This window comes from Manis javanica, chromosome 3 (assembly GCF_040802235.1).
Source record: "Manis javanica isolate MJ-LG chromosome 3, MJ_LKY, whole genome shotgun sequence".
NCBI lineage: Eukaryota > Metazoa > Chordata > Mammalia > Pholidota > Manidae > Manis > Manis javanica.
The window spans coordinates 57990419-58016229 of NC_133158.1; the positions used below are offsets into that span (position 1 = coordinate 57990419).

General features: G+C 52.0%; 1 protein-coding gene across 5 annotated transcripts in view; it reads left to right on the plus strand.

The window, feature by feature from the left end:
* The window catches only part of MYLK (myosin light chain kinase), a 280349-nt gene that overhangs the window by 190195 nt on the left and 64343 nt on the right, over positions 1–25811 (plus strand). For 4 of the 5 annotated variants that reach the window (XM_073231525.1, XM_073231526.1, XM_073231527.1 and 1 more), the window contains 5 exons: positions 574–823; positions 6290–6361; positions 6783–8056; positions 14980–15096; positions 24132–24218. In XM_073231525.1, the coding sequence (XP_073087626.1) occupies positions 574–823; positions 6290–6361; positions 6783–8056; positions 14980–15096; positions 24132–24218 (1800 nt within the window). Of the gene's footprint in view, positions 1–573; positions 824–5949; positions 5970–6289; positions 6362–6782; positions 8057–14979; positions 15097–24131; positions 24219–25811 lie in introns of those variants that run through there. The other variant, XM_037013102.2, reaches the window with a different exon arrangement.

Below are 25811 nucleotides of genomic sequence, written 5' to 3' on the forward strand. Positions count from 1 at the left end.
TCTGTTCCCCCTCTGGGCCCTGTGCTTCCGTGGTCCCATCCCAGCCCCAGACTCCAGGTCCCCACCCTGTGTTGCAGACTCTGGCTTAAAGGGCCACCCTTCCCTGCCTTCTGGAGTTTACCCAATCTGGGTTATTGGTGACAAGCTCTGTTAGGAGAGAAATCTTAATTTGTCAGTGATAGCTCCTGAGGTGAGTTATGGTCCATTAGGGTCCTTGCCTTCAGAGAACTTATGTTTCAGAGGAGAGACCAGTTAAACCGACATAAGGGAAGTGACAGCGCCTGATCTTACACTCTCCTGAAGCTCATTAGCACTTAGCCCAGTGCCCCTGTACCTTCTGAGCTACCTCCCCTTGCTTTGGATATACAAATTCATGTTAATGTTACCCTCTGAGAATGCAACCAAGACAGATTTGCCATGAGAAGAGTGTGCTATATCTGTATATCCAATAAACATTATTTCTAGACAGGCTATTATTTGGGAATCATGCTGCCCTCTCACCTCCACTTAGCTGAGCGGACGCTCTCTGCTGGAAGGCCTCCCTCTTTAACTCAACCCTCTGCCGACTTCCAGAGCCTCAGGATGGCACCCAGCCCTGGTTCATCAGCAAGCCTCGCTCAGTGACAGCCTCTCTGGGCCAGAGAGTCCTCATCTCCTGTGCTATCGCTGGTGACCCCTTCCCCAGTGTGCACTGGCTCCGAGACGGCAAAGCACTGCCCAGAGACACTGGCCACTTTGAGGTACTACAGAATGAGGATGTGTTCACCCTGGTTCTAAAGAACGCGCAGCCCTGGCACGCCGGCCAGTATGAGATCCTGCTCAAGTGAGTCCGCAAGCCCTGCCAACCTTCTTTAACCCCTACTTCCCAAATTCCTACCTCCTGTCAAAGTGCCTGCCTGGGACTGGGAAGCCAGAGGAAGCACAGAATGCTGTGGGCTGGGCTCCCGGGTAGAGAAAGGGCAGGCTTGGTGTTACTGACAAGCTTTGTTTCTTCCACTTCGGTACAGTGCAAGACATTGATTGAGAACCTTTCTCTCTGAGCTCAACTCCACAGAAGTCCTCTGTCTAATCACATACTGGGTTTCTTCCCCCATTATTTGGTGTCTGAAGAATAGGAAGGACAGAAGAATGGATTAAAACTGGGAAAGCAGCAGCACAGAGAGAATGTTTTAGTTATCTACTGTTATCCCAAAACCTAGCAGCTTAAAACAATAGTTATTACTTCACAGTTTCTGTGGTTGGGAGTTTTAAGCAGCCTAGCTAGATATTTCTGACTCAAGGTTTTACACGAGATAGCAGTGAAGATGTCAGTAGGGGCTGCAGTCTCTGAAGGCTTGACTGAGGCAGGAGGGTCCACTTCTAAGACAGCTCACTCCCAGGGCCACTGGCAGGAGGCCGCAGGTCCTCGCCATGACATGGGCCTCTCCACAGGGCTGCTTGTGTGTCTTCATACCATGGCAGCTGGCTTCCCCAGGATTAGTCGTCCAAGAGAGAGAACAAGCTGGGACCTGCTGTGATTTTTATGACCTGCCCTTGGAAGTTACACCATTACTTCTCTGTTTGTTAGAAGTGAGTCACAAAGTTTAACCCATATTCAGAGGAGGGAAACTAAGTTCCACCACTGGAGAGAGGAGTATCAAAGAATTTATAGACATTTTAAAACCGTTAACTATCCGCGTTCCTTATTTGCCTCCCTTTCAAGGTGTTTCTAGGTTACATGGGAAGATAAGCTCCACGCAGGCACACAACTGTGTTCCCAGTGCCTTGAGCAGTATCTGGCACATAGTCAGCACTTAGTAACTATTTGTTAAATGCACATGATCCAGAAATATCCTTCTACCTTAAAAGCGCTCTGCTAAAATTCCATGCCAACCCAGGCTGATAGTGACAGAATGCCACACCCTAGGGTGGGGGTAAGCATTGAAGAAGAACACTTGTCTGCACCTTGACTCTGCAAATTGAAGCTTGTGCCACATCCTGAAGATGGTCAGACCTTCCCAGGCTCAGGTGCCTGTCCACTTTGCAGAGGACTTTCTCTCCTGAATAAATCATTTCCCTGTACTGAGCTCATCATGTTCAAGGCTCTGAGCTACAGACAGGTTCTGTAGCTACATGCCAAAGCTACTTCCCTTTGTAGGAACAGTACTCCTATGATACAAAACCCAGTATGTGCTTCATACACTTGGATCCTTTCTGGACACATGCTTTATACTTGTATCAGTTAGCTTTTGCTGCATAACAAACTACCCCACTATTCAGTGACTTTTTTTTAAGCCATTTACTATTTCTCAGGCATCTTTGGATCTTCTAGGAAGTTCTGCTGAGCTGGACAAAGCTCACTGAATCTCAGGTGAGCTAATGACGTGTCTGTGGTCAGCTGATGAAGTGGTTTTGGGATGGTTGGCCATCTACCACCATCAGACAGTATGCTCAGAACACACCAAAGGCCTTTGCCTTGTGCCTGAACCAGTTATTGGGAAGGGAAATCTGCCTCCAAAATAGGAAATATACTCTTCCTCCCCTAGGCCAGTACAAATAGTGGAAACAGATCATATGTGAGAAGACAGTGTGTGTGTATGCTTTGAGACAATACATTAATCAAGCCAGACATCCTAGGAGACATGAACTTTTTGTGGGGTTTTGAGGAGAACAGACTGAGGCTTGGCAAATGAGTAAAGGCTTGGCTGTTGAAGACATGTTGGATGGGCTGACAAGAAGGGTAGGGAAGAGCAAAGCAAGGGCTATGGGAAGTCTGCCAGGCCAGAGTGGAGGGTTTTATTGAGAGGTCGACAGGCAGACTGTCTGGGCCCAGCTGGGGACAGTCATAAAGTCCCCAGACTGTCCCAGCTGGAAGGGACTTCAGATGTTATCTAGCCACCTCCTTGTTTAATAATGGGGGAAGCTGAGGTCTCAGGGTCATGGACTTGCTCATGGCCCCCCAAGGGCAACTAGCAGAGCCCAGAGTGAAACCCTCATCTCATCTTTAAATCAGATGATCTTCCATTTCTTGTTTCTCCCACATGCACCGGGGACTCGGGGAACCTGGGAAATTGCACTCAAGTCCCCCACGTAGCCCTTGCCCCCTTTCCCTCCCCGAAGCCTAGCCTCTTCATTCCTGCCAGAGGCTGCTGCCCCGGCCTTGGCTTTGTCCCCAGCTGAGGGGCAAGTCAGTGGAAAGTTCTCCTGGGGAGTATGTGCCAGACCTGCCGCAGGCCTTGCTGCTCTACAGCTTTTCTCATCCTGGCAGAAATTAGACCGAGACCCAGGACAGAATGCCTTCCAAGGAGGAAGACTGGACTGCGAGGCGGGAGGAATTGGGGACAGGTCCTGTCTGGGTGGGTGGTGTCTACTTCCTCTTCCCTTCCCCAGCCCTTGGCTCTTGAACTAAAAGGGGAAATGTCAAAAAGTCAGCTCCAAATTCCAGCTGAAATATTTGAAAGATTGATACTTGCCAGAAAATTAATTCTCTGAACTGATTTTGCATATTAAAATCCATTCCAGAGGCTGGTGATTCAGAATGGGAAAGGGTCCAAGTCTTCATAACCAAAGAGTGGGCTCCTTATTCAGGATTAGGAGGCGGGGCAAAGAGGATTCTGCTAGTTTGTAAGAGGGGCAGCTTATAGGGTGATAGCCCCACATCTCTAGCAGCACCTGGGCTGGGGATGGGTTGGAGGCCTCATCCTCAGCCCAGGCCTGACTTTGAAACTGAGCATGGCCCCAGGAGGCTGTTCCGACAGGTCCCAGACAACAGGCATCTCTGACCATTGCAGGTGCCCTTGGCCCACAGTTTGCCTTAAAGTTCCAACAGACTTAAATTAATGGCTGCAGAAATAGTGACTCCCATATCATCCCAAGGGATGATCCACTTAGTGGGCGAGCCAAGGTATCCCAAGTCCTCCACCTTCTGTCTGTCCCCTCGGGCTGTCCCCGTGACCGAGGGGGAGGCCTGGGGATAGGCTGAGCAGCAGGCTACCTGTGCTCTCCTCCTCAAGGGCATGTAATGGAAAACAACAGAAGCCCTTATCAGCCTCCCCCATGGGGAAATAAAGCATATTCCAGTTCAGGGGACAGGGTGCCCTACCATTTAAAGCTTCTGGCGGGTTTGTCTGGGGTAAAGCAGGGCCAGCTGGTCAGTGTCTACTCCTGATTTTTGCATCTGGGCTGTGTTCTATTTGTGACAGGAGGAAACTCATCTGAGAAAATGATGAAAGGGGCTCCCGGCAAACAGCCCTTGGGCATCCTGTCCTCCTGCATTCTGCCAGCCCTAGGCCCCACACTCAGGGCTTGAAAGAATGGCCTAACAGTGTCCAGCAGCCTGGCAGAAGCAGGGTGCCAGGGGACTGGGCTTCACCCCCAAATGACCTCCCATGTTATTCTGCAAGCTGGCCCAAGCCTTCTGTGCAGAGTGCCCAGGGTGCTCCAAGGGCCTCTCTGCCTTCCCAGGCCTGGCACTCAGAAGGCCTGGTACTCAGAAGGGGCCTCTTTACTATTTGTTGAGCAGAAAAGCACCGTAAAATTCTCAAACTCTTCAGGCATGAGGCTCCCTGAGCCTTGACTCTGTGCCCCTTAGACCCTGAGCATTGAGGAAGGTGGCCAGAAGGGGACCCCAACAAATGAAGAGGAGGGTTGGGGCAAAGATGAACCTCTCCTGGCTTCAAATGGGCCCCAGTGCTTGGGAGTGAGCAGCAACGCCCAGGGCTCCCAGGAATAACCTGCCACACATGGGCTGCCAGTATCTGACCCAGGGCTGACCCGCCACTGGGAGGGAGGCCGGGCAAAGTGAGGTAGATACCCACATGCATTGGCTGAAATACACAGACACATGCTCAGATGCCTGTCATGTGAGGATGACATATCTGTGCTCATGTTCCCAAACGGGCCTACAGGTGTGGTGCATACCAGGTAGACCCCATGTATGTGTGTCTCCATGGGCGTGGTTGATAGACAAGTATGCATAGATACACGCAAGCACACACATATCCCTCCAAAGATTTGTACTGCCGAGTACTGTGGGGCAGGGTGGGAAGGCTACAAGTGCTGGGTTCAGCTAGACCCAGGGCCCAACTCCTGTCCCTGCCAGTGAGCTCTGTGAGTTTGGGCAAATTACTAAACCTTTGTAGCCTCATTTTTCTTAGCTATAAAAATGGTACCAACCCCAATCTCACAGGGCTGTCTTAAGATTATGTGAGGTGGATTACATAAGGAACCTGCCACAGAGCTTGGCATATCTGTGGTGGGATCTGAGGCCCCTGAGGTGCCAGTGAGACAGCCACACGCAGGGGAATGAGTGGCAGAACCTTAGAGTTCCAGCACTGCCTCCCGTAAACTCCTGAGCCTCCCTTCCTTACCTTTAAAATGGGCATAAAATGCCCTATACTTCACTGGGATTTTGTGGGGGCAACAAAGATAATGGGTGTGAAAACGATCAAAGCTCTATAAAATTGGTAGTTATTATTAAGAGTCACCTTTGGCTCTCCAGACCACCCCAGCCTGAGCAAAACGTTCTTGGCGGGTCAGAGCTCAGAAGTGCCAGCAGATGGCAGCCTTGTGAGGCGGAGAGCTGACCCATGGTAGGCGGCTGCAACTCCCAAGCCTGGTACTGCGGGGCCCTGAGCAGAGGGAGCCCCAGCGGTCGCACACCACTGGGGAGATGGAACAATTTTAACAGGACTGAAGGATCCAGGACCCTACCCACTTAATGGAAGAAGAGAAGGGGCCACCCTTGTAGGGAGTCCCTACAAAATGCTCTGGTCTGAAGGAATTAGCTGATAGTAGGGGCTGGGGCGAGTTTTTATTTCATGAACAGAAGGGAAAGTAGCAGTTGGGGGGACACAGTGAGGAGAGGGAGTATTAAGGGAGTCTGACTCAGTCTGACTCACGGTAACTGGGCAGACTGACCAGGCCACACAGGCTAGATGGAGCAGGTCCACCCCGTGCATTTGGTCTTTGCCTCTGCTTTCATTGATGGAGTGAGTGAGTGATTGTATTATCTTTGTAATATACTGACAGAAAAGTATTCCTACTTCTAGACAACTATCTTAGCTATTGTCTAAAAGTTTCTTTTTTTCCCCTTTTTTAACAAGAGCCAGGAAAATAAAGGGTGACTAAAGGAGGGGAGGGTTGCCCGTGAGCGTGCTGAGGTCCTAGCTAAGCCCATAGCCCCATCTTCCCTGGAGTTAGCCAGCCAACCTGTGGCCAAGTTCTTCCTTGCTGGGCCGACCACCACCCCCACAGCCCCAGGTCGAGCAGGCCCTTGGCCTCTTGACTTGGTTTTTTTTGCATTTTTCAGGAACCCGGTTGGTGAATGCAGTTGTCAGGTGTCACTGATGCTACAGAGCCGACCTGCCAGATCTCCCCCACGGTGAGTGCACCCCTGCCCGGAGTTGCCCTGCCAGGCCCATGCCACCACCCACCCACCTTCCTCCAGGCCCAGCCTGGCAGCCCCAGATTGCTTGCGTCCTTCAGCTGAGGCTGCCCAAGCCAAGAAGGAGAGATTAGGAGGGGAAGGAGGGTGGGAGAACAGGAGAGGAGATGGGGGTGAATTTTTTTTTTTGCATGCTCCCTTATAAGGCTACTGAAGTCATTACCAATGTAAGAAACCAACTAAGCCAGCAGGCGCCTCTCACCAATGTTCCCTTCTATAAACACAGCCTGGCCAGCCCCCACCCCTCTTCCCCTCCCCTCTCCCCTCCCTCCCTCAGGGATTTGCTCTCCCCTGACGTTTCTTTCTTACCCAGCCCCTTTCCTCCTGCTACTTTCCCTTTTCCCTTCACTGGTTGCAGGGGGAGGGAACCTGCCAGCTGTGAGGGCCTCTGTGGCCAACGAGTTGGTGCTGATGGTGGTGGTGGTGACTCCTACGGGACCCTGAGGCCTGAGTGGCCAGCAAAAGGGCAGGGTTGTTCAGAGGAAGAAGACACTGAGGACGTGCGGGGGCTGCTGAAGAGGCGAGTGGAGACCCGGCAGCACACCGAGGAGGCGATCCGCCAGCAGGCGGTGGAGCAGCTGGACTTCCGTGACCTCCTGGGGAAGAAGGTGAGTACCAAGACCGTGTCCGAAGAAGACCTGAAGGAGACCCCAGCTGAGCAGATGGATTTCCGTGCCAACCTACAGCGGCAAGTGAAGCCAAAGACTGTGTCAGAGGAAGAGAGGAAGGTGCATAGCCCCCAGCAGGTTGACTTCCGCTCTGTTCTGGCCAAGAAGGGGGCTCCCAAGACCCTGGTGCCAGAGAAGGTACCATCTTCAAAACCTGCTGCCCCAGATTTTCGCTCAGTGTTGGGCAACAAGAAAAAAATCCCAGCAGAGAATGGTAGCGACAGTGCTGAGGCCTTGAATGCCAAGGCAGCAGAAAGTCCCAAGCCTGTGGATAATGCCCAGCCATCAGGGTTCCTGAAACCTGTGGGCAACACCAAGCCGGCTGAGATCCTGAAACCCATTGGCAATGCCAAGCCATCTGAGATCCTGAAATCCATGGGCAACACCAAGCCAGCCGAGGCCCTGAAACCAGTCGGCAACACCAAACCAGCTGAGACCCTGAAACCCATCAGCAATGCCAAGCTGGATGAGACCCTGAAACCTGTCGGCAATGCCAAGCCAGCTGAGACCCTGAAACCCATGGGCCACACCAAGCCAGCCGAGACCCTGAAACCCGTGGGCCACACCAAGCCAGCCGAGACCCTGAAACCCGTGGGCCACATCAAGCTGGCCGAGACCCTCAAACCCATGGGCCACGTCAAGCCGGCCGAGACCCTGAAACCCGTGGGCCACGCCAAGCCGGCCGAGACCCTGAAACCAGCTGAGAAAGGAGAACTCAAAAAGGAGGTTAAGAATGATGTGAACTTCAAGAGGGGGCAGGCAGGAGTGCCAGATAATGAAAAAAGATCAGAAAGCCAAGGGACTGCTCCAACCTTCAAAGAGAAGCTACAAGATGTCCATGTGGTAGAGGGTGAGAAGCTGCTACTCCAGTGCCAGGTATCCTCTGACCCCGCAGCCACCATCACCTGGACACTGAATGGAAAGACACTCAAGAGCACCAAGTTCATCGTCCTCTCCCAAGAAGGTAACAAGGGTGGAGGCTGGGGAAGGAGGGGCTCTGTACCGTTACCACTGTCAGCTCCTGGAGCCTTGGGCTGGTTATCACCTCTGGATTCCTAGAGGCTGTGTTGGAATAAGGGCCCTGCTCCTCACTCATGGGACAGGTGGCCTGCTCAGGGCCCTTGGGCACACACTCTATTACTAGGGGGTGAAGCAGGGGTCTGGTCTGGGCACATGTCTGGCATCTGTCTGGCAGAGTGCCCCTGTGGCTCCCTAGCTGTGGCTCCCCAGAGCAGACCTGGGCCTGAGCTGATGCCCCATAGCTCTGGCATGGAGAGGGTGCTGTGCACAGGCGTGGAGATAGGGCCCTGGGGCTGGAGCCCAACAGGGCTGTGTGCTAAGAGCTGCTCTTGCAGCAGCATTCCAGGTTTGGGGAAGGGTGTGCAATGGCAGGATGGTACAAGGTGTGATTTGGGGTCAACAACAGCTTAAGTCTTGATAACACTGTGGGTTTGAACAGACCTGCTGGGGAAGCCAAAATCCCCCACAGCCACTATGGTACACACTCACAGGCAGACAGAGCCACTCTCTTCCTAATTTGGATGAGACTTTTGTTTGCTGGTATTTCACATTCTTGGGTTGTAGGGAGAAGAGGAGGGGCCCTAAATCCTACCATCTGAGGCCTGTTGGAGTCTGGAGTTGTCAGATGGGCCAGTTTATACCTAGAGAAGAGATGGGAATAAGGGGTATTTTTCCTGGACCCTCGGTTTGGTTTGAAATGTTTTTGCAAGTCCCGAGCCTGGACGGAAGCTGCGTGGCTAGCAGACCTCCCTCTCCTGACTCTGGGGGCTTGCACTAGAATAGAGTCTAGCTTAAGCTTGAGGCTGATGCTAGTGGCTCTGGACAGGGCAGGGTATACAGTTTCCTGGGAAGTGGTGTTATACACCTGAGGGGGTAGAGGGCAGCCCCAGCAGAGGGCCAAATCCAGATCAGCTGAGACATCAGAAACTCTGGACACAGTGCTGCCTCCCCACTCTTCCTTCCCATCTCCACTCCCTCCCTCGCCCCTCGTCTGGCTTCCTTCCTTCCCCTTAAAATCTGGAATGAAGCATTTGAAGAGAGCAGCGTCCTCTCAGCGTTGGGGATGAAGCAGTGAAGTTTCTCTCTACTGTGCAGCTCAGACCCAAATCTGAAACAGCTGGGCATTTGAATCTAAATGCTGAAAGAGTAAAGGGGAAATGGGCCAGGAGAGAGAAGAATGTTTTATTTTTTGCTAATGTGTTGACACCACTTTTTTGTGTGCGTATTCCAAGATTGGCAGAGTCCTCCCAAAGGCACCTCCTCCATCCCCCTGCCTCTGCTAGTTCAGCCTCCCTGGGATCCACACAGTCGGGCAGAGTGGGGGTTGTCATGGTGGGATGAGATGTCCGGGGTGGTGGATGCCACAGCCTTCCCTGTCACCCCCATGGGCCCCTCCCAACTGGAAGGCCTTTGGTAAACCTGACCTGAAACTTTGGCTGGGAGCATTTCCCAGCTTACCCTGTAGTGATCTCTCCAGGCAGGATGCAGCATAGGCAGCTGCCATCCGTGGGTCATGTGCCGTCACACAGACCTGCACAATGTGAGGTCCATGGCCATCCCAGCCTCTGGGAAACTGATGCTCAGACAGCTGCTCTGGGACCTGCATGGGACCTGCAGAGCCACCAATAGCTGCTTATAAACAATCCACTCAACTAAGCAATGTAAGCAGATTTCAGCCCTGGTCTCAAAAACACACCTGAGCCATTAGACACTGGCTGCTCATGCCCAGAGTGCCCAGAATATGTTCTATCTTCTGGCTGCCGAGCCAGGGAGCCAGCTACATCAGTGTCACCTCCCAGAGAAACCACATTAAAGGATAATTTAGGTCCAAAGAGGATGAAGAAATGATTAAAAGAAGGCCAGTACAAGGAGAGGAGAGAGAGAGAGACAAGGGAGGTGGGTGGGAGGGGATTATGTAGACAGCCCCAAATCCAACTTTAAAAAATAGTCTGAATATTTGTAATTCTCCTGTGAAAAATAAGAACAGCATGCATTAACTGAACAGTATGTGCCAGATACTGTTCTATTTTACTTTTCATTCATGTAATCCTCACAACAACTACAATGCCCACTAACAGAGAAGTTAAGTACCTTGCTGAAGGTTGCACAGCTAGTCAGTAACAGACCTGGGATTTGAATGCAGACAGTTGAATTCTGGTGCTTAGATCACTATGCTACATGACCTTTTAGTTAATTCTTGTTAGTATGTCAGCATATTGGTGCAGCTGAGAACCCTTTCATGATCAGCTCACCAAAAACATTGTCTATTAAGGGAAAATGCTAATGGCTATTTACCATTTACTGTCCAGAAGCTAGAAAACTGGTAGTGCTCCTGGGCTTGCCAAGTTTCTGGTATTTTTACTGCAGTGGAGGAAGCAGACCTTGAACCGGGCCCATCCGCCTTGCCACGGTAGGGAGAGTGCCTTGTCTCTAATCATCAGCCCCTTTTTCTTCCACGATCCCTTCTCCAGAGCTTCACTCTCCAAGTCTCCAAGAGCCTGTGTGAAATGCACGACCAGGAGAAAGCCCATCTTACAGGCTTATCAGCAACCACTTCAGCAGACCCACCACAGGGGGTAGGGCACTCTGAGAAGTGTGAGCTGGATCTGCTCTCACTAGATGTGGAAAGAGGACACACACTCGCAGTGATAAAAGCATTCAAGCCAAGTACCTTGATAAGCTGCAGGGGTAGGAGGAGAGGGCGCTGAGTGTCAGGCTTCAGGGAAAGGGTAAAGGTGAAGGAGCTGGGCCTAGATCTGGGCCTTGAAGGTAGGCCAGCCCCCTCCCGCCCCCAGTGAAGAGGGAGGGGATGAGCTTCCCAGGCAGGGGCACTGGCAGCAGCAAGGGCAGGCCTGCTCGCAGCTGGGCTGGGCTGGAGAGGGAGGCACGGCCCCTTGCTATCCCATATCATGCTCAGGAACTCCATCCTAGGGGCAATAGGGAGCCATGTAAGTCTGGAATGAGAAGCAATGTACACAAAGCTGGGGTCAGTGTTTTGATGGACTCTGCGCCGAAGACAAGCCAGGAGCTTACTGAAGAGGTCGGGGGAGAGGTGCTGAGGCCTCGAGTAACAAGCTAGCGCTGGGCACAGATGGGAAGAGCCAGCTCGAGAAGCAGGGGCAGAATTAAGAGAACCTGTTGCCTAGCTTGGAAGGCTGGGGGGCAGAGGGGAAGAAGAGGAAGGAGGGGAAGACCACTGAGTGTCGGTGTCTGGGTGGTGGGTCACGGTGACGGCATCAGTGGAAATAAGGACTCAGGTGGTTTGAGGTGTGTGGGGGTGGCTAAGCGGGTCTCCCCATCCTTCACACCCCCTCAGTATCCCCTGCCCTGCTGCCCTGACCTGGAGCTCTTCTTGCTCCCCTCCGCTGAAGCCCCTGCTTTTACCTCCTATGAGATCCAGATTCACCTCCTCCAGGACTCCCAGACCAGTCACTGGCTTCTGGCCTGACTCTGGTGCGCTCATCCCCCAAGCCGACCTGTGTATCTGTGCACCTATGGCTGGTGGATGCTCAGCTGATAGGTTTCAGGGGGTTTCTGTGAACCCTTTAGCTTGGATAGGCCTAATAGCCCACAGGCTCCCCAAAACATGATTCTACCTTCCCGTGTAGCCCCAAGGAGAGTAGCAGAGGCATGGTAATAGTCCGTTGGGAGTGCCCCTTCTCTCCCCATGTGCCCCAGAGCTGCAGGGGGGCTGGTGCTCCTGTAGTGGCTGGCCCCACCCTCCAGGCCCGCAGGGTGGCTGTGCCAGGCCCCCGTGGCCCCCGCCTTGGCCAGGGAGCAGGGGGCTGAGCCACCTCTGAGAAGTGCTTTCATCTTTCTGCCTTGTTTCCTGCCTCCCTGGCAAACATTTCTCCCACTCTAACAATGGGGTTCATTTTGTTGCTGTTGTCAACTTATGATTCATTTTTAATTGCCTGCAGTGTGGACAGTTTACAAAGGCTTTTTCCAAACCCATGCAAATTCATCCTCAGAACACAAGACTTTTGTAGCACCTATTATGTACGAGGTAATATTCTGGCTCCTTTCATTATATACACAATCAGCCTGAAGAACTCTGAATTAAGAATTTTTTTCCTTTTAGAAACTGTGTTATCTTTTTCAGTGGTAGGTTATATCTGATTAAATGTTCATGATTTTCTCTTCAATGGATACCACCCAATCACCTGCTACAGAAATGTGCCTTAATCATTCTCGAAATGGCAGTTTTCTTTTTTGTACTGTGATTGCATTCCAGGCTCAGGAGAAACATTCATAATAGACATGGTCACTCCCTAGGGTGGGAGACAGGCATGTGTTTCAGCAGTGGCCTTGGGAGACACGCTCTGGTACAGGTGAACTCGGGGCACAGAAAAGGTCCATCTATGGCTGGGAGTGCTAAGAGATGACATAGAAGGCACCATCCCTGAGGAGGGGATCTGGCACTGAGTCATACTGTCCAGACATGCCAGGGGGACTCAGTTAGGGAGGCACTGCTGACTGAGGGCAGCCTGGGAACAGAGCCTCCAGGGCTTCAGACAGCCCCTCCCACCGTGCACACCCCCAGCCTCCCCTCTCCCCGCATACTGGGAAGAGGAACAGGTTGGGGGATCTGTAGACTCCATGGCCAAGAGGGGCGCTCCCAGGGCTAGTTCTGCCTGCACCATTCATTGCATTCCTGGCTCTCTGGTGACTGCTCCCATCCCCCTCACCTCCCTCTCAAAATTCCCCACCAGGCTGAGGCCTCTCAAAAAAACTCTGGGAAACAGTTTTTCTTCTGGAGGTCAGGAATAAGCTATCCCACAGGAAATACCAGATTCTTCAATCTAGGCTAGCACAGCCTCCAAGCCTGCCTGCCTTGGGGCCCCCCTCCAGCGCACACTTGTGGCCAGGGGTCCAGGTTTGGGGGCAGCTTGGAAAAGCTGCCCGCTCTGATGCTTTCCATGGGTGAGGGGGCGAGGCTATGGTCTAAATGCTCTGCTTCTGCTGGGGGTCTCACTACTGTCTCTGCAGTTTGTGCCATTTTGGTTTAAGGCTGCAGGCAGCGGTGGGACTGAACCCGAAAGGCAATCGAGGATTCGAGCAGGATGTTCACTGGGAGTGAGGTACCTGTGCGTAGAACCTCAGCCTCAGACTGAGGGAAAATCGCTAGATGGGGTCTGTTTCCTCTGAGCCTCAAGTTCAGGACAAGAGGGCATCTTAGCATCGCCCTGCCCTCCCAGATGAATGGAAATTTCTCTCCCCTCACTACCCAGTTCCTGTGCTGCACAGTTCTCATTCTCATAATGGACAGCCTACGAATCCAACCTAAATCCTTCCTGTTGTAGTTTCTGCAGATTCTGTCACTTAACCACAGGAGGAAGAGATCCCGACCCGTTACCCTCCCCTGTGGGGGAACGCGATGAAGCCTTCCCAAGAGGGAAGGGTCCAGGAGGGCGGGGTGAAGGTCAGCCATCCTGGCTGGTCAGTAGGACTCAGGTTTCCCTGTTTAAGATTCTATCCAGCTGCTGAAAACTAAGGGAACTATTGTACCTCTGCTTCCTCTTCTGGCCTTAGTGAGGTCCTCTGGGCAGAACTGACATCATCCTTCCTCTCTCTGAATATCCTTGTATTTGTTAGTCAAGTCTGTGCATCTGTCCAATGCGGGTGAGGGCGCTTTTTGAGATCAAAGGCCCTTTGGGAGCAGTCCCCTTTGGCCTTCCTCCTGGCTGTGCTGTTGCCCACATATGCCGAGGATGCACACAGCTCTGCTCACCCAGGGCTAGTGGTTTGTGCTGGGCAGTGGGGAAAGGGGTGGGGGAGGGAGGTGGCTGAAGCCAGTGGCTCCAGCAGCGGGATGCACGTGACTCTCACTCTGTCCTCCTTGTGTGATGACTGCTGTCCTGACAACAGGGCCTTTGGCCAGGACACCATGCTGCTGGCTTGTTTGTTGTCTGAAGGCAGGAACTGGGGTACTGCTGCCCTCCTACCTGGTCCGGCAGGCCCAGCCCTCAGCTGACCTCTCCCCACAGCCTGATGGAAACCCTCCAAGGGGTCCCCCAGAGAAGTAGCCAGCCCTAGGATGAGTGAGCCAGGATGGGCAAGGACCTGACCCCAGACTCCTGTGCATGCCCCTGACTCCTTCTTAACCCCTGCCAGGTCATAAGAGATGTGCTGGGGCAAGAGTGGGCCTGTGGGGAAAGAAGACCACCTGCAGCCCTCTCTGTGGTGACCGAGAAACCCCCTGCTGAACAGAGGCAGTCCCAGAGTACCCCCTCCCAGCCCAGTGCCCCGCCCTGGCCAGGAGGCTCAGTTCAGATACCATTCCTGAAAGGCCAGCTCCAGGGTCCCAGGCTATTGTCACCTTCTCCTCCCAACAGCTCTTGCAACGGCCACCACCCCTGCTGGACTGGGACTTCTGTCCTCCTCCACCCCTCTCTTTGTTCAAAACCCCTTTTCTGAGATGCATGCACAGAACCATTGCTGTAAGCTAGGTGGAACCTCCTCACCTGCCACTGTCCCTAACTCGGGTCTGTAAACCTGTGCCTGACTATGGCTGATCTCCCTTGGTGATGCCACAGTGCGCAGGGCCTATGCCCTTTCAACTCTACTGGATTTTCTCCAAAGGCAAAGATTCACTCTCTTCCTTCTGTACCTTTACATTATATCTCCATAAGAGAACTCACTGGAAGGGAGGAGGGGTAGCAGGAGGGAATATATTTAGGGAATCAGTTATTTTGGACCAGGTTATCAGCAAAAAGTGCCCTGGCTTTGGTGGGGAGAGAAAGTTGATTCCCACAGGACTTCTGACTCCTGCCCATGTGAGTAACACCACCTGCCGTGCTCCACGTGCCAGGGCAGGTTCTGCGCCCATACCTGCTCCACTCAGCAGTTCTTCCTCTTCCTTCCCAGGCTCACTGTGCTCCCTCTCCATCAAGAAGGCCCTGCCCGAGGACAGAGGCTTATACAGGTGTATGGCCAAGAATGGCGCTGGCCAGGCTGAGTGCTCCTGCCAAGTCACCGTGGATGGTAGGTCATGCACCCGTCTCTGCCACACAGAGTCCCGGTTCTCGTCCCCTCCCTCGCCCACCATACCTGACAGAACTGCATGCAAGGCTGCCCCCTCTACCTGAAGCTATTAGTTTTGTGCGTGTCCAGCCATCTTTTGCAAAGAGACAGGAAGGAGAGTAGGAGCTCCACTTGATGGCCCTATGAGGCCTTGCAGCCCCACCCCTGGCTGGAAGGAGGGGCTGCTCACCTTGTTGTTCCCCTCCCGGGTCCTGACCCCTACATGCAAAACCTCCAAGGAGAGAAGTCACACCCACAGGAAAATGACCACATGGTATTTTACAAGCCACAACAAACAAGTGTCAGTGCTGGCAGGACAGGCCTGGGAGGAGGAGACGGGAGCAGAGTGGCATCCGTGTGGGGAGACTTCTGCAGAAGGTGAGTCGGGGCTGAGACTTCGGGTCGTGGGACAGGCCCACCTCTGCAAGAAGAGAAAAGTAATCATCCACAGCAGAGGGAGGAAGAGGCCTGTGGGGACAGAGTGAGGCTTGCCCGGTCCGAGTGGGGCTTCCTTTTGAGGAAACACCAAGCCCAAGCTGGGAGGACTTGGGATTTATACTGAAGAAATGACGGCAGTGTGTCCGTGACTTCTCTCTCCTCTCTGTGGAGTTAACAATTAGTTGCATAAGTAGAACAAACCCTGTGATGGTTTAGGCTACACCTTCATTTTACAGAATAGAGAACCGAGGCCATTCAGAGGGAAAGTATCACCTGGGGTTCCCCTAGCCATTTAGGGCTGAGCCAGGGCCAGAATCCCATCTTGGGACTCACAATCCTGTTCCCTTTCTTATTTCATTACTTGCCTGGAACTGTCTAAAAAGATAGTTTGGGGAAAACAATTTCTTACCTTTGTAATGCCTGGTTAGTACCTATTCATGACATGTTAAAAATCAGTGTCCAAATAAGGCATCTTGAAGACCAGTTTTGCTGTTCTCCTGGTTCCTGAATATGCTCACTTGGGTTCTAAAGTCCTAATCTGTTCCACCTCCATTCCATGAGATGTAGACTTTGTCCCCGTTCTGGATTTTATAATCTTATTTCCTCATCGTAAAAGCTGTGATCTGTGACACATAATGAATGAGAGAAAAGAAGAGAGAGTCTTAAAAAGTCTTTTAAAAAACACACACAATGGCCACAGTAAAGCTGGAATCGTATTGTGTGTGTCTCCCTGGAGCTCTGTGAATGTGTTTGTCACAGGGGCTCTGAGTCTAAGGGAGCAGATTTGATGGGTCAAAGTATATGGTTAGTTCAGAGGAGGACTTGAAACACGTTTCAGGGTAGCAGCTGCTGTTGCTGATTACTCTCCTGTGTGTGACCTGGGCTGTCAGCCACCCAGGTCAGGGCCTGCTTCTTCTATACAGGTGCTGTAGTTAAAATAAGACTGTTTCTGGGAACTTGACCTCGGAAGGCTATTTCTAATAGCCCCCATTTGGGACCTGTGCTGGTTCCAACCCATCTGTAAAGAAGCCCAGGCTGCTAGTGAGGTTATCTGCTTTTGGAATCTCCAGCCTCTTCAGATCCTATTTACATGGCTAGCTGAAGGCAGAATGGCAATTCATTCTTCTTATCTGCAAAATGTCAGCACCTTTTTGAGAAACTACAAATTGTTTATTTTTAAATCCAAACTGTTTTTAAAATAAAGTTCCCTTTGCCTCTGCAGAATATATTGAGGATTTCTTTTTTTTTTTAAGATATGGGGAATTCATTCTGCAGCTTAATAGGGCTTTTTTGCCCCTAAATTGGTCTCCTTCTAGTAGATGCCCTTTCTCTTTCTAATCTTGACCATCATTGTTTATCTACAGTTCCTTCAAAGGGGCCTCTGCAGGGCTTGGCCTCCTCGGGCTGAAGATTAGGAGAATCTGGGTTTTAGGAGAAGAGCTAGAAAAGGGATGGAAAGAAACCAGCTGAGATAACAGGACTAACTCTCAGTTAATTAGGTTTTGTTTTGTTCTGTTTTATTCCAAAGAGAAAAAGGGCAGCCCCCTCCACACCCACTCTTTTCCCTGTAGCTATACTTGAAGATATATTAATGTCCTGCATGTGGGTGGCCTTGCCATATTCAGCTTTGTTTGTCCATCCACAACCACCTGTAGACAAACGGTAAAGGACTGCAGCCCCCTGAACCGCTCTTCTTTGCCTTCAGCATATTTTTCCCCCATGCTCCTCTGAGCTGAATAGGTTTTCTGACCTCATTCTGTCCTCTGAGCCCTGCAGCATTCCCTGCTCCCCAAGGTAACAGGACCTTGCTTAGAGATCCCAGTGGGTCCACGGACCCTTTGGAATTACAGGCAAAATTTTGTGTTTGTGGATTAGAGCATTTTTCTGAAGAGAGGGTCCATAGTTTTAAAGCAAATACTCAAAAGAAATCATGAATTAAAATACACTGAAGAACTGCTTGCCCTCAGAAGTGACTGTGACTGAATTTCCAAGCCCAGTTATTGTATGGGATCTTCTGATCTCTCTCCATCTGCAACTACTGCCTGCTCAATGTCTGGATAGGACTGCCCTGCATCCCTCCCAAGGGGCAGTGAGGTCCCTCTCCAGTAGGGGTGGAGAGCACAGCCCATGTTGACATCAGGCTGGCCCTGCCCCCGACAGTACCTTGCTGTCACTCACACAGCCTGTGCCAGATACCATTAAGACCATACATCTGTGGTCAATATAATGACCACATTAAATGACTTTGGTTCATCGGCTGTATTAGCCACACTACTGTTTCCCTCCCCTAGTAAGGACAAAGGGAGGTAACCTTACACTGTAGCGCATCTGGCTATTTTGATCATGCTATTTGGGTCTTTTCCCTAAGAAAAATGGTGCTCCTGTGCATTCTTGATTATGGTCACACTTCCAAGTGCAGCAGAAGGCAACTGAAGCCTAGCTTATGTAAGGACATGCCAGAAAACTCACCTAGGAGGAGAAAAATGACCTTCAGTGCCTGTCATGGCCAGAGACTCTTGAACATTTTCAGTCTATGGAACAGTTGGTCAAGGTCTCTCAATGAGAAAACCAAGGCTCAGAGAGGGTCAACATTCTGCCCAGGTCACACAGGTAGTGCATAAAACATGTGGTGTCTCTGAGTGTCTCTAATCCTGAAATGCACACACACCTTTTGAGCCTCCTTCCACGGGGAATTTCAACATGAGTCTCCCAGGCTGGACTAGAACTTGAGCTTGTTTGGTTCTGAAGCCTGCACCTTTCAGTGACCTGGTGTGGCACCCTGTCTAGTGAGTGGCCTGGTAGTGTCCACTTTCCACAAGTTCCCTTAGTGACAGCCCTTCTTACTGGGAAGTCCTTCTGCACATCTGGCTGGAGTGACCCATTCCTTCTCCTTCAGATCCCTTTTTAAGCCAAAATCCCAAGGCAGGCAGCTCGGGTCACCCTTCCCCAGCCACCTCAGCCTAGTGCACCTGGCCTCAGCTACCAGCAAAGTCAAGGGCTTTGTGACCACGGAGGACACCCACGCCATCATTCATTCCACAGATATGTGAGCGCCCTCTCTGTGCAGGCACTGCTCCTGGGGCTGGGGTTTAAAGCAGTGGACAAAACAGAAGTTCCTGTTCCGAGGAACTTCTCATTCTAGTGAAGGGGAGACAGTAGTACGTGTGAACAGATGTGTCCTATAATCCCAGGCAATGTCACATGCAGTGAAGCAAGCAAGGCAGGATAACAGGGGGCAGGGGAGTGCGATGCTGTTGTTGGGGTGCTGAGAGGCCTGTCCGAGGAAGTGACATTTGAACAGAGGCCTGCAGGAAGTGAGGAGTCCCCAAAGGAGGAAGGAAGAGGCAGTGGTGGGAGCAAAGCCCAGAGCTGAGACTGTGCGAATGAGGCATTCTCAGAAGCAGCAGCAAGGACGCCATGGTGGCCAAGCTGCGAGCCAGGGGCAGAGGGTTTGGAAATGAGGCTAAGGACCAGTGGCCAGATCATCAAGGGTGCATAGGCTCTGAAACTGGGTTTTATTCTAAGTGTGGTGGGACATAGCTGGACATTGTGAAGGTCACACAAGTGGTGGCTAGACTCAGAATGGGGAAGAGAGAGAGCAGGGAAGCCAGAGGGGAGGGGACAGATAGCTCAGGCAGGACGGGATGGCAGATTAGACTCTGTAGAAGAGGTGGATCAGATTCGTAATCTATTTTGACAGTAGAGCTGATAGGATGTGCTGATAACTTGGAAGTGGAGAGAGAGAAAGGGAGGTCAAAGGTGAGTCTTAGTTCTCAGGGGAACACAGATCAGCCAGTGGTACCACCTACTGAGATCGGAATACAGGAGGTGGGGAACAATCAAGAGTTTCCTGTCTATGAATTTAAGATGCCTGTGAGTTTAAGGTGTCCATTAGATATCCAAATGGGCCTGTCACAGAGGCAGGCATTTAGGTGACTCCGGAGTTGGGGAGGGAGCTCAGGGATGGAAGCAGGATATGGGGAGGCATCCGCATATGAGGCCATTTACTGCCCTAGGAGTGGATGAGATCCTTAGGAGTGGATGTGGATGGAGGAGACGGAGGGCAGGACGGAAGTCTGCCAAGGAGACTGTGAGGGAATGGCCACCCTGGTGACAGTAAGACAGGAAGAATTCCAGGACAGAAAGGCAACCTGGAAGCCAAATGGTTATCATTTCAACAAGGAAGGAATGATGGAGATCAGTGTGTCAAATGCTGCTGCTGAGGAGAATAAGAGGAACTTAAGCACTGACCATGGGGTTTAGCAACTTGGAGGTAATTTGTAACTGTGACAAGGGGGTTTAGGAGAATGATAGTAAAAAAAAAAGCCTGATTTAAGGCATACAGAGACTGAGTGACCTGCTGGAGGCCACATAACTAGCCAAGTGGGAATTTAAACCCAAGCATTGGCTCCTAACCACTGTGGTCCACTGCCACCATGGCTGTTGGGCACCTTTGTGGCTGAGCTGATTTCCACCCACCCTGCTTTTGTTGGACTCATTCCTGCCATACTCGTAAGTCTGCTCCCACTTTCACATTTGTTCTATATATCATCACAGGCAACTAAGGTGATTTAGGTTGAACTAAGTAAAATTGCCCCTTTGTTAGGTCAAAAACACTTAAATGTTGGTGACTGAGATGGTTCAGCTGAAACCAGTATATAAAGCCCCTAACATCATGCCAGGCATGAACTAAATGCCCAATAAATGCCAGCTGTTAACTTGGCATCTCATTCACTCCTCTGTTGGGGCGTTTCTATTCCCATTCTCCCAGTGAAGAAAGTCAGGCTGCGGAAAGTTCAGGAACTTGCCCAAGAACTCAGTCACTAAGCAGCAGAGCCGGAAAGGAGCTGCTCCTCTGTTTCCTGAGTGTGCCAGCTTGCTGCTTGCTGCCCCCCTGCCCTGCCTTCTCGTGTCCCAGCAGCCTCCCAAGACCTTGTCCCCCCTGCCCTGCCTGGAGTTCGAGCTTAGGGAAACAGAAGACAAAGTGCTGCCCTGGAGGACTGAGCCCAGAGCTAGCCCTGCAGTGGGAGGGGCCAGGCATTGCCCATATTAGGACACGTTTCCCCTCTGTGAGGAGCCCCCACCCCACCCCACACCCCACCGCTTCCCCACACTGCCATCTTCCTCTCCCATGCTTTGGGGGGCACAACCAGGCCAGAACAAGACTCCAGCCCTGGGGCCCAGATCTAGAAACGGAGTTCAGTTTCATCACAAAGTGACTGAAACACACAGAAAATACAAGCTGCTCTTAAACTTTTATTACTATTATTTTTATCCTCTGGGCAGCCATGTGAGCCCAAAGCTGGTTCTGATTAAGCTCACGGCCCTCCAGCCCACTCCTTGCTGCGGTTCTCACGGAGGTCTAGTGCATGCCCAACCCCCATAGGGTGGGCCAAGGGGGCTGCGCAGGGAAGAGGAGGCTTGCTCCCACCCTGTGGGGCTTCAAGTCTGGGGGTGTGCCTGATTTGAAAGGGAAATTTAAGCCCCTTTCCTCATGGCCAGATGGAAAGATAAGGTGCACAGAACTTCTGAAAACAAGGCTCAAAGCACACGCACACCAGGGCAGTGTGCTCACATGGCAGTGTTAAGCCAGCACCTAGGAGCTGAGGATAGATGCAGAGGCGGGAGCCTGCAGGGAGGGCCGGTCGTGGTGGTGGGGAGCGGGGGGGAGGCTCTGAAGGTGGAGAATTTTAAAGGTGGAGAATTTGAAGGAGACAGAACATGCCATGAACAGGGGAAGTGAATTAATGGGTAAATGATCGTCTTTCTACTCTGCAGAGCCCTGTTGCGTGCATTCTCCCCTTTGAGCCTTGTAACACTGTGAGATACAGAAAAGTATCATTCCCTTTGTACAGATGTGGAAATGGAGACTCAGGCCAGTTGATATCATTTGCCCACAATCTCAATTTTGCTGAGGACAAGGCCAGTAGAAGCCGCCTCTCTCAGTCCCCACTCTAATGGTGCTTGGGAGCGAAGCCCAACACAACCCCACAGCAGAGGAGGAATCCCAGTCCTGTCTCTTTTCACTCAGGAACCCAGGAAAACTGGGCCTCTCATCCTTTGCTTGCTATGTCTCAGTTTACCCATCAGTTAAAAAAAAACCACCCTGATCCTTCTTTGTCTTTCTCCTCTGATGCCCCAGAGCTTCTTGGTAGAAAGATTTTTTTTAAGTGCCAAATCCAAGGTACACTGAACTATCTGTACATACTTTGCCCTCTCTGCCTCTTCCATTTAAAGGAGGAAGACAGACAAATTTCTGGGTGTATCTTTCTTCAAATTGTCATCAGTGCCTTTCAGAAGTGCTGGTGTTAAAGGGAGGGAAGAATGGAAGGGCCAGGCAAAGGCCTGGCCCCCAATATCAAGAGAAGCACTGGCAGGTTTTCAGGTGTTCCTGTCTCTTGGAATTGTCCCTGAGCCTCACCCTGTGCCCCATCCGCACCTCTACACACACATATACACACACATACACACAGCCTGAGGAGAGAGACTAGAAGTTTTCTACCTGTCAACATATGACAATCATTTGTGGAGCTTCTGGATACTGTTGACACCCAGGCCTCAATCCAGACCAGTTAAACTCAGGTGTGGGGAGTGAGCTATCTAGGTACAGGTGCTTCTAATGTGCAGCCAAGGTGGAGAACCACAGAGGCTGACAAATGCTGATGATTTTTCTGTAGCTGAGAACCATTATGCCTGGGGGAATGTCCACTGTGAGAAAATGAAGTCACCTCCTCTTGGGACTTTGTGCTCCCCGATCCTTGCCCACATGGAGCCTGGTCTGTTGACGGCCCACTGAGGAGACAGGACACAAGCAGTTCAGATGTGGATGGTGGGAACCCCTGACTCATCATCAGGGTCCCTTTGCTCTTACAGAAGGTGGCAGAAGGGTCACACCTGGTGGGGAAGGGAGGCAGGTGGGGAGACCAAGTAATCAAGTGCTGCTGAAAAGGATTTCTTCCAGCTTTGTTCCCTCATTCCCATCGCCTGTCATTTATTGCTGGGAAGTTCTGCTTAAAGCCTGCACTCAATCATTGCTGTGGTTACACATGTACAGCTTTTGACTGACTCTGAGAGGGGATCACCACCACAGTTGGAGGGCTGTGTGCCTCAGAGCTGCTGGTGAGCTTGAACAATGCCCACCTGGGGCCTCTGTCCCTGCATTACCCAGCAAACGGCAATTAGGTAGGGAAGGAAGCTGGACTGATGTAGCGAGATTAACTGGGCAGATCCACATTCTGGAGCAGGAAGGGGACCCAAATGCCATGGAGCAGGAGCAGTGTATCCAGGTGGGAGCACCAGGAGGCACTTGCTGGGGAAATGCATGTCCCTAGCCCCTAGTTCTGTGCTCCCTTGCCCAGCTCTCGAAGCCCCAGGGGCCCAGGCTAGCAGAAAGCCACTGCCCCATCCCCAGGACAAAGACAGGGCCCTTCCAGCCCAGCCGCAGGAATGTGGCCGAAGCCTCAGCTGGAAAGTCCCACCCGCTCCTTCCTCCTTCTGAGCTTCCTCTCATCAGGATCAGGAAGAGGATGGACAGGAAGGGACTCTGGGGGAAGGCACTCTCCCAGCACGGTCCCTGAAGAGTTCCTCGTGGGGGGAATGCTGGAGCACAGTGATGACCATCCAGCAGCTGCTGCTTATCCGAGTCCCTAGGTGGTTTCCCCACAGCTTCCTAAAGCCCAGTCTTCTCAGGGCCCAGAGGGCCTTTTCTGCCCAGCCCAGCCTGGCCCATGGCGATGTTAGCCTGCATCCCCTACAGGGAGGGTTCCCCTGGCATTATCCACACTTTGCATTGACATGGGAGAGGGAGAGGGGAGGGGAGGCCTGAGTAGTCATGCACTGGTCCAGGTAGCGTTCAGTTCTGCCCGGAAGGCTGCTGCTGCAGGGATTCACTGGTCCTACTCTGGGGAGGGGTGCAGAAGCCCCACCGTGGGTCCAAGTCTTGTCCAGAGCAGGTTGGGCATTCTAGCCGCCCGCTCGAGGCCTTGTCTGGTCTGGTGCTCCACTGGCCAGCACCACCTGTGGCCGGAAGTCTGAGAAATCAGAGGCTGAGAGCCCCCTGCAGACCATGAGCTCCAGGGCAGGAGCCCTGCCCTCCTCTTCCTCTGTACCAGAGACCTCGCTACACAGAGCAGGCTTTAGGAAATCCAGAACATTTAGCCCTAGTGAACCAAGACCCAGTGAAGGAAAAATGGAGAGGGGAGCAGAGGGGTACTGACACCCCCAAGCCCTGCCAGAAACATGATTTCTGGCAACATGCCTGCTGCAGAGGGGAAAGCATTAACTAGCTCCCCAGGTAGCCCGTCCGTCCATCTTGCCAGGGCTACCGTGTGCTCTCCACCTCATAAGGCTGGTGGAGTGGACGCACCTTCTCTGGTGCTCCTGTTGAGGAGGGTGCCTGGCCAGCCACAGTGCCATCTGGTCTGCTGGGCAGGCACCCAGGGCCCTCAGACTGGAGTGGGGAGGAGGAGGGCTATCACCGTGGTTGAGGTGGGATTTTTACTGAGATGCCTCCTCTGCTCACTGCCCACTAAGGTGTGTTGTCACCTGTTGTGTTCCAGATGCGCCCACCAGTCAGAATGCCAAGGCCTCGGAGGTGAAAGTCCGCAGGCCCAAGAGCTCTCTTCCTCCCGTGCTAGGAACAGAAAGTAAGTACTTGTTCAGCTTTTCCAGACAGGGGCAGGGGAGGCAACCCCAGCACTCAGGGTGGGCGCTGGGGGCCCCCTGCTTCCATGCCGGAGCCCCTCGGAGCCTGGCTCCTGCCCTCACCCAGAGGACTGGCAACTCCTGGAGAGTGGTCTCTCCACACCCCGCCCACCTCTCCCCAACCGCTCCGCAGCCTGAGTGGGGTCGCATATCACAGCCACTGTCAGCCTCATTCAAGCCCTTCTTCTCCCCACAACCCCTGTGAGAGCTTCTCCTAATCCCTCCCAGCTGGAGGGCCCCGCTGCCTCAGAACCTACCTCTTCCATGCGAGAGAACCCTGCCCACGTCGCTGCCCGGGCACATCTGCCACAGTCGTGCCCACATGTTCTGACACTGGCCTGGCCTGTCTTTCCCAGTGCTGTCCCCACCCTTCACTCCTTCCTAGTTTATACTCAAGTCAGATGTGCATTGACCTCAGTGTGCACTGAGCATTCCTTCTGTTCCTGCCTTCACCCTGGCACCTCTCTCCATGGGACCAACTCCCACTGAAAAGCCATCTCACCCCGGAGTTTGTCTTTGCTCCAGCTGAAAGGTAACTCCTCCCTCGGGCGCACCCAGGGCGCTCAGCATCTCCTGCTGCCACTGGCCGTCCTCTTCCCAGAGTCATGGTGAGGGCCACCCTCTTCCTCCCTCCTTTGTAAGTTCCCTGAGGGCCTCTGCTGGGCCTGCTCAGCCTCCCCTGCCAGGATGGCCGTGCTCTGCCTTGCAGTTGGAAGGCCTTTACAGGATCTCCCAGACTCAAGACGCACTAAGAGCCTAGTGGGGAAGGCGCTCCTCCTGTGACTGCACAACTGCCTCCCTCTTTCCGGGTCTCAGCTTCCCCTTCCCCCAGTGCCCACTTAGCTATTTATTACACATAGTGCTGAACACCCACAAGGCTTTCACAGGCCCACAGAAATATTTTAATATCTTATAAAATTGGAAGAAAAAAAGTAACTTTTAGGTCAAAGAAAATGTCTTGATTCATAATACTAGTATATTCATGTTTATACCAAGATGGCTGTATAATATAATTTGTGTGTGTACACGTAGATAGACAGATACAGATATAGATTTTTTTTTTAATGGAGGAAGGGGCCCATGAAGATGAAAGTACTTAAACACCCTGAAGTCATAGACAGTCCTGGCTTCCTGACTGATTAATTATTGGACTGATTCTGTTAGAGCTGTGTTTTGAGACCCCCAATTTTAACAGAGGGTGTGGAGTTGCTTGAACATTCCCAACATACACTTTGTTTAAAAAAAACCCGAACAATAAAACAAGCTCTTAATTACCCATACTAATAAGGGAAGGTGATTGAGCTTGATTAATTCAAAGGCTACTTCTCTTTTTTCCATACAAGGCAGTGTTCTATGACTTAGTTTTATTCTCTTCTTTGCAGAGCTACATATCTGCCTTCTTTATACTGAGGTTGGCTTCCTTTTCATATACCAGCCAGGCCATCAGGGGGGTGTGCAGCCTTCAGGATGCCAGGCCAGCCAAATTGGAGTTATAATTTCTAATGGATATCTAACCAAAGTGGGGAGCCTCAGAT